We start from the raw sequence: 8873 nt of genomic DNA, 5'->3' as shown, positions 1-8873 counted from the left end.
ATTTATCTAGTGTCCTGTTTTATCTCAAAGGTATTATTAGGTATAAGTAATCATCAGACTCAAACAAACATTAATTAGTGATTCTAGATTATGGAATGTGTTACTTTAACTCTGTTTAAATGTAGTCCATAACAGGAGGATTCATTGGCTTGTGAGATGGCCCCACTGTTGTCATATAAGAGGTAGACTGGGTCTAGGATTGACAAAACTACTCGTAACTTAGTAACAAACTTCTTGATCCAAACAACCTTTTCGCAGCATCAGATGCACCAATATACTCAGACTCTGTAGTAGAATTTGCAATGGCATCCTGGTTTGAGTTTTTCTAGTTGACAGCACCTCCATTCAAAATGAACACGTATCCAAATTACGATCTTATTCTATCAGCATCAGATTCAAAGCTAACATCGATGTAACCAGTTACACCGAGCTTTTCCTAACCACCGTACACTAAGAAGCTTTTCTTAGTCCTTCTCAAGCATTTAAGGATAACCTTAAGTACGGTCCAATGGTTTTCACCAGGGTCTTGTTGAAACCGACTAGTCATACTTAGTGCATGTGCAATATCGGGCCTAGTACATAGCATGGTGTTAATGATACAAATCAATAGCTGAAGCACAACTTTACTTTGCACCACACTCAGAAAGGTATTCCCAAAATCAATTTTCAGTTATTGTTTTGTAAGTTCATTTACGTTTCTCTGCACATTTTCAATACAATGTCTTTATCTTTACGTCTATAACACGTTTCTAATTAAATCTCATATCGAGGCGGGATTTATTACGAATCTTTGTCGTTTTCATCTTTTCGACATTCACAACATTTTGATTGGAAGTCTAGGCAGGGCGCACCCCTTATTGGAAATGTGTTCCCAAAATCAAATTTCCAATTATTTACTTTCCATGCAAATCTACTTTTACAAACTCGGAAAGGATATTCAATTTCCAGTTTCCTGCATATTTGCTTTTTACAAACTCGAAAAGGAATTCGTAGAATCAAATTTCTAGTTTCCTGCATATTTACTTTTACAATTGGAAATGCATTTCTAGAATCAAATTTCCAGTCATTGCTAACATTTACTTTTCCCAACAAAATAGTAGATATGGAAAGACATTCTCATAATCAAATTTTCATTAGTAAACACATTTGGGATTTCGATACAAAAATATTGAGCACGCCCGCACATTACTTTTAAAACACAAAAAGGCGGAAACAGTTTTTTTGCACGCCCAGGGGCCAACAACATGGCACGCAAACGTTATAAAGACAAAGACAAGCTTGATGCATCCTAGGATGCGAAAAACACACCTGTTAACACATGGCAAATACTCGACATTGTTGACCAACTTGAAAGAGGCATAAATTGTTGAACAAAAAAGTATAAAGGTTTACTAGAAAAAAATACAATAACTAGAAAAAAGAACACTTAGGCACCTAATAGTACATTTTGTTTGAAAAACAAAAACTCCTTGGTAGATGAATAAAAAAAAAAAAAAGGGCGGCCCGGTCGCATTACGCGTCCCCGCTGAGCGAGGGTCCGGGGAGGGGTCCCACCACAAGGGTGTATTGGGGGCAAGCCTTCCCTTGCCAATTTAATTGGCAAGAGGCCGCTCCTAAGACTCGAACCCGTGACCTCTGGTCACACGACAACAACGTTTTTACCGTTGCGCCAAGGCTCGCCCTCTCCTTGTGTAGATGAATAATTAAAATATTTTTTTAATTAGTTATATTGAGATATGCTATTTTTACTATGAATTTTTAACCTGTATAATATGTTTATAGTGTAAATTTTCATTTTTATTATAAATTTCTTTTGAGGTAGATTATGGGTGTTGGACTTGCGTTTTTCAAGCATTAGTCTTGAACCTATCTACACTAATAACAATCTAAACTAATAACATGAAGAACTTGAACTAATTAAATATATAAGCCAATTAAACCCGGTTCGAACTCAACCCAGCCAATCCATAAACATTTCTAGTTGTTATGGGGTTAATTGAGACATAATTAAGTGATTTCTCATATTACAACATTCTTTTTTTTTTTCCCAATACGTGTATTTTAAGAGCAAGTGCATCATCCTATCGTGATCAATGACTTGCTTCCTCAAGAGCTATCTCCTTAACGATTTCTTCTGAACTTTGTTTGGAATTATATTGCCCGTAAAACGCATAAATTCCCAACATAATTATGCTAAGGACAACAAACCTCACCCAAGCTTCAAGATGCAGCTGTGTAAAAGGATAATTCAACTATCACTAATAGCATTTTCAAGACAAATCTCTAAGCACGCAACTAATAGGATACAAACAATGTTGGCGAAACTAGAATTCGAACGTACCTGAGCAAAAAGGAACATGTTGAAGAAGATGCTAAGGACTGGCACGAACGGAACACCGGGACAAGAAAACCCAGGAGGATCTGTGTAACCCTGAGATAGAGAACAAATGAACAATTTGAGCAACTAGACTTCAGCATAACACAGTTACTACTGCTGCATAAAACAAAATGATAATGTAAGTTTTACAAACTTGCCGCGTTTATAAGGTAAGAAATTTTCTCAATTCCGGTCTAGTTCAAAGTGCATTTGTTCAGGCGAAATCAACAAAGCATAAAGTCATGATCTGGAGTTATTACTTGTTCTAGTTTCAGAAAAGGTAACCTTGTCTGTCATTTTGAAAAGGCCAGCTCTCTTAATTTGTTTTCTTTTTCCATTTCTTTTGCAAACGAAAACTCTTGAGTTTATGCTCTTTTTCAAAAGGCCTAATACTCCCCTAGCTCCCTTAACTTGTTCAAATTGGTCATTTTACCCCTTCAACTCATCGAATGTCCTATTTATCCCTTAACTCCATAAAAATAGTATTTTTCACCCCTTATGATCCTATTTACCCCTTAATTCCATAAAAGTGGTATTTCTTACCCTTTATAGTGCAAAATTAATAGGACTTATTCAAATGAGTTCGAAAATATATTTTTTTTAATATCGACTTTTTATTTTGTTTTAATTTACAGTAATAGTGTATTACAATAATTAGATAATCAAAATTTAACTAGCCAAAAAAATTGAAAAGATAAAGAATGAATAAAAGATACAAATAATAAGAAAATTAATATAAACAAGTTAAAAGACATTTTAATTTTATGTAGGGATAAGGTACCAAAATAGGCCTATGGTTTTTTTGGGAGTATCAATTTAGGTTGCACGTACAAAATAGCACCAATGTAGGTTTAACGTTTAAAAAGGTATCAATTTAGGCCTTGATAACAGATTGTAAGGGGTGAGAAATACCACTTTTATGGAGTTAAGGGAGGAAATAGGACATTTTATGAGTTGAGGGGTAAATGGATAAGTTGAGGAGGTGAGAAATACCACTTTTATGGAGTTAAGGGGTAAATTAAATAGGACATTCGATGAGTTAGATGAGTAAAATGACCAATTTGGACAAGTTAAAGGGGCTGGGGGAGTATTAGGCCTTTTGAAAAAGAGCATAAACTCAAGAGTTTTCGTTTGCAAAAGAAATGGAAAAAGAAAACAAATTTCACATTACAATACTTGAAATCAACTATCAAGGCAAGCACAGCATTTGATTCATCATTCATGAATTTAACTACTGTATCAATCTTTGCTGCAGTGAATACTGGAAAGGAATAGCATTTATAATAAAGTAGGAATACTCACTTGGCGCATATAAATTGCTGCAACTGCAAGTACTGCTATAACAACTGCTATAATCAGAAAAATAAATGAAGCTCCATATCGATAAAATAGTCCAGCACCAAAGCCGCAGAAGGCAACTATGAGGATGCAAATGACACCTTCAGCAAATGCTGAAATCCATCTAGAAGAAACTCGACTTGATGTCTTATCCTTCCAGCGAAGGGTTACAACACAAGCTGAAACAACAGAGTAGCCTGTCTGCAAAAGTTAACCACTAGAAATAGTAAAAAACTAGGGCTGCACACAAAAATCCGCAAAATCGAAAAACCAAACCGAAAATGAGGTTAACCGAAACTGATGGATTAGTGTAGGGTTTTTAATTTTAAAAATAGTGGTTTTTTTTTTTTTTTTTTTGAAATATTAAAAATAGTGGTTAATGGTTATAGTTACGGTTTTTGTATTTTAAAAACCGCGGTTAACCGAAACCGACTGAATATCAATTAAATATTGAAAAATATAAAAGTTTATTTATTTATATTTATATATATAATTATATATTATCCCACTTAGAATAAATACAGGGTCAATAAATTTTTCTTTAATAGAAAACACTAATTGTTTCCGGTGACTAACACTCAACTCATATACTACCAATTTGTCACAAATTATATAATTAGTGAAATTAATATACCTGAATAGGGCTTAGTTGTTAAAGCACGAAGTATAATAATTCTAGTCCAAAAACGAAACATAGTAATTTGATGCCGTAAAGAGCTGTTGTAAGGAGAAAATTCAGGGTCTGTTTGGTTTACCTATTGTTTGTTGTTACGATTCGTTGTTTCCGCTTGTTGTTGGAAAAACAAAGATTTTTTTGCTTTTGGAAAAAGTTATTTTTCAGGTATAAAAGGCAAACAGTAGTTCCATAACCAAACACTTAAAACTCTAAAACCTAATCTGTATCCAATACATAGTCCGTGGTCTACATAAACATAATGCGCGCACATCTCCCTCCCTACAGGTACTTGGTAATGGATGACTAACCAATTTATTAAAATGCAAAAAAACAAGAAAAAACTCTTCTTCTAGAACCAAAAAAAAAATTCGATTTAACATCTAATTGAATTGCGGAAAGCGCAAATATGATAATCTCTTTCATGAATTATTAATTGCAACCCGTAGAATTCGCATTTTACCTGATTTATAATATTATATTTATAATATTATAATAACAGTACAGCAAAAGAAAAAGCAGAAAGAGATTATCTAGAACTTCATTTCGATCCTGATTAAAATTGCCTTGCTGCGTCAGAAGAAGGCAATCTCTTCAACTCGTCATTGACCCACCATTCTACTCACAATGAAAATTAGAATTCTTTTATTATTTTTATTTACTAATGGTTAGAAACCGAAATAAAAGATTAACCGACCAAAATAATTGGTTAACCGATTAGTGGTTAACCGAATTTAGTAGACTAGTTTACCGTTAGTGTTTTTAAAAAACTGATTAAATGTTTAACCGACCTAATTAACTTTAATTGACTGGTCGACCAAGTGCACCCTTAGTCAAAACATCTCCTGTTAAATTCCTAATAACTAGCAGAAGCTAATCTCAAAACATGTCACTAAAAGTTTTCATAATTGCATTAGCATGTTTTGCAAGAACTACAGGCATTTCAGAAACAAAAATAGCTTTAGGCCAAAGTGATTTACAGTATAATTTTGTGCAAAAGAAGATCAGGATGCCATACCAATGAACCTACTGAGAGAATGTGTGAGAGCATATGGACATTAAACAATCCCGCCAAAATGCTTGCGACAATACCAACCCAAATTTGGGAATGAACAGGAGTGTGGCGAGTTGGGTGCACTTTAGCAAATATAGAAGGCAACAAACCATCCCTTCCAATTCCAAGGTATAACCGAGACTGTTTATGAGAAACACATTATCATTCATAATTGTAAAGGCAGTGTCATATCATCTAAATATGTGAAAGGGTTGGAGTGATATACCTGAACATAAAGACCAACTAGAAGAGAGGTTGTAAGCCCAGCAACAGCACCCACGCTGATTAGAATAGAAACATACTTCAAACCCTTTGATTTAAAAGCTTCTGCCAGAGGAGCATCTTCGCCAAGGAAGTGATAAGGCACCATTCCAGTGATCACCAAACAGACCCCAATGTACAAGACAATGCATATTATAAGGCTTCCTATGATGCCCAGTGGCAAATCCCGCTGAAAATAAGACGAAGTCGAGAAAAAAATAAGATAAAAGGATTGCAGCATTCAATGATTCTGAAACATAACACATTGAACACTTCCATAGACTGGAAAATTTAGCACCAAAAAGAACAAAACATGCCTGTGGTCTTTTTGATTCTTCAGCTGAATTTGCAACTGCATCAAACCCAACATATGCAAAAAATACTACAGTTGCTCCAGTCAATATTGCTTTAACACCCATCGGAGCAAAAGGGGACCAATTTGAAACATCAACCTTAAACGAACCCGCAAAGATGACAATGATAACAATCACAACCTGCAGCAGGGGCAAAGTAACTATTACTTCCCGTTTGGACCTTCTACACAGAATGTTTAAATACAACTTATTCACAAGTTAAAATGCTATCGAATTAGTATAAGATTTGAACACCTTTGTCACAGTCATGAAAGAGTTCACAATTGAAGACTCTCCAACACCCCAACACAAAACTACAGTGAGAAGAGCAAGGAGAATTGGTGCTAAAACGTTGATAGAAACTGTTCCTCCAAGGAATTCCTGACCACCATGTCCAATCCATCTTGGAATATGATCTTTAAATACAGGAAATAACTCTAAAACTGTAACTACATAACCAGCTAAACTCCGCGCAATACTAGCAGCACCAATGTGATAATCAAGCATCAGCTGACCAAAGACAAGGAAAGCCGTGATTTCATTGAAAGCTGAATAGGTGTACAAGTATGCTCCTCCAACAACAGCAGGAAATCGAGAAGCTAGCTCGGCATAGCAAAGCGCATTCAATATACATGAAAATCCAGCTACTACGAAACTAATCGTGACTCCTGAAATTCAAGAAGAAAAACACATAACAATGAGCTCATGACAAAACAGAATTCCATAAACTCAACTCGACGAACATTTAATTGATCTGTTACAGAGAGCGATCAACATTTTTAAGAATATGAAATCGAATCATTCAAAATTGATCTACATTCATATAAGAAATTCACTGAAGCTCAAGTGGAATAGTGAGAATTCAGGTTATTCGACCTCTAAAAACCACAAAACTGTGAAATTCATGAACAAGCAAAAGTAGGTGAAACAGTAAGAGTTCAGGTTATACCAGGTCCAGTGTCGCGAGCGACAGTTCCTGTAACGACGAAGATACCGGCACCGATGGAAGCACCAACGCCGAGTAGGAGGAGATCAAAGAGACCGAGACGGCGAATGAGGCCATTGTCGGAAGCTCCACCGAAAACAGTATCGGATGAAAATATTAAAGGTTTGGTCCGGCGAGCCGACGACCAACAGTGAGAAAACCAGGACGGATGAGCTTGGGTAGAGTTGGGACTAACTACTTTCTTGGCTTCCATGAATGAAAGCTCTTGCGTCTTCAACCTGAACCTCCTGCAGCTCTGTTACTGAACACTGAAGTAGATATTTGAAGGAAGAGAAAATATCTCTCCTTATCGATTTGAAGGTAACGGATACATTTTTTGGGTATTTATACATTTGGGTATTTTATTCACAGTTGATGTATATACTCTAAACGCACTAGCCACTGTGTCTAGTGGTGGGGATAAAGGATCAATTTGCATTTTGGCAGCTACCCCAACCACTAGAGAAAGAAGCTTTGAAGTCTCCAGCTTCCGGCCACAATGAAAATGAAATGGACGCGCTGTAGAGAAAAGAGAAGAAACGCGCGCTGCATAACAATAAGAGAATACATGAGCGGAGTTGAAAGCCTCATATGTAGGTGGAGAAATATTTTATCCCCAAAAGACAGTAAATGGTAGGTGTTTTTAACTTTTGTGTCTACAATAATTAGGGTCGGTGGTCATAAAAAATTTGGATAACCGTAAGTTTAATTTGTTTTAATAAAATCATTTAAATTTATTTTTGTTCCAATAAAATCACTTTAAATGTTTTTCAGTCATCGTTTTGCCAAAATTATCACATGGCATCTCAACTTCACATCTAACGCATGATATGTTAAAAAAAAATGTAACTTATACATTTTAATTGATAATCGACATACCACGTAGGTTAATTTGTGGTTAAAATTTTAATTGACAATCCTTATTAATTTGAGGTTAAATGTTTTTTTTATTATATCACATGTCATTGAGACATGTGATTAGATGTCACGTAATCAATTCCGATAAAAAAAATGATTGAAAAACGTCTAAAGTGACTTTATTAGGATAAAAATAAACTTAAGTGATTTTATTATGATAAATTAAATTTGTGTGACCAGGGGCGGAGCCAGGGGATATGGGAGGGTCTCCCGACCCTATGACCCTCCGGAAACCGCCACCAAGGATGTTTTTCACCCCTGGTAATTAGGTTATCTGTCATGGCCGGAGCCCCTCCGGCCATGGCAGACGAAGAAGAAGAGGGGCTGCAGCCCCTCTTCTTCTTCCCTTTATTATTTTTTTTTAATTCACTTAAGTCCAAAATGACGTCGTTTTGGACTTAAGTGAATCAAAAAAAATAATAAAACAGGATGCACTGCTCATCCACTCACTCCACTCTCCTCTTCTTCTCTTCGCCGTTCTCTTTTTCTTTTTTTTGGCTTTCTTTCCTTTCTCCCCTTTTTCTTTTATTTCTTTCCTTTCTCTTTTTCTTTGATTAAGCAACAAAAATAGAACAAAGATCAACGGAAATTACTCCATATTTTATTTGAAATTTCAATTAATCAATTATTTTCTATTTTCACTCAATTCAACTCTCAACTTTCTATTTTAGTTTAGGGATTTTGATTAAATTAAATTGGTGAATTGAGTTGAATTAGTGATATTTAGGGATTTTGATTGAATTGGATTGTTAATGTTTAGATGTTTTTAAATTTTTAGTTCAATCAATTACTAGTGAACAATGAATATATCGAAAAAAAAACTCAAAACAACTTTTGTATAAAAATACATTTGTAATAGGAATCAAATTCTTGAGTCGTCGTACGAAAAAAAATTCTACGTACAATAGAGCTCC

General features: G+C 35.1%; 1 protein-coding gene across 2 annotated transcripts; it reads right to left on the bottom strand.

Annotated features, from left to right (window-relative positions):
• Positions 1-1066: 1066 nt before the first annotated feature.
• LOC136216560 (cationic amino acid transporter 9, chloroplastic-like) lies at positions 1067-7562 on the bottom strand. Of its 2 annotated transcripts, none has more exons than XM_066003103.1 (8): positions 7006-7562; positions 6312-6724; positions 6021-6197; positions 5669-5893; positions 5407-5583; positions 3680-3916; positions 2342-2431; positions 1067-1308 (listed from the first exon to the last, which is right to left on the bottom strand). In XM_066003103.1, the coding sequence occupies exons 1-8, from the start codon at positions 7253-7255 to the stop codon at positions 1192-1194; spliced, it is 1686 nt and encodes a 561-aa protein (XP_065859175.1). In that variant the 5' UTR covers positions 7256-7562; the 3' UTR covers positions 1067-1191. The 2 variants fall into 2 exon arrangements, with proteins under 2 accessions (XP_065859175.1, XP_065859174.1); XM_066003102.1 differs by lacking the exon at positions 1067-1308 and adding an exon at positions 1514-2231 and having other exon boundaries at positions 7006-7559.
• Between the last annotated feature and the right edge of the window lie 1311 nt (positions 7563-8873).

The sequence above is a fragment of the Euphorbia lathyris genome, chromosome 2, assembly GCF_963576675.1.
Source record: "Euphorbia lathyris chromosome 2, ddEupLath1.1, whole genome shotgun sequence".
NCBI lineage: Eukaryota > Viridiplantae > Streptophyta > Magnoliopsida > Malpighiales > Euphorbiaceae > Euphorbia > Euphorbia lathyris.
Note: the sequence above shows the minus strand (reverse complement) of the source record. Positions and strands in the feature narration are given on the sequence as shown.

What these genes read in the sequence shown, in the direction of transcription:
- LOC136216560 (XM_066003102.1), bottom strand. Translation starts at nt 7,255, where the DNA reads ATGGAAGCCAAGAAAGTAGTTAGTCCCAACTCTACCCAAGCTCATCCG. An exon ending in CGCTCGCGACACTGGACCTG is followed by an intron (nt 6,725 to 7,005) that starts GTATAACCTGAA and finishes CTTGAATTTCAG; the next exon opens with GAGTCACGATTAGTTTCGTA. An exon ending in ACATGTTCCTTTTTGCTCAG is followed by an intron (nt 2,232 to 2,341) that starts GTACGTTCGAAT and finishes CCTTTTACACAG; the next exon opens with CTGCATCTTGAAGCTTGGGT.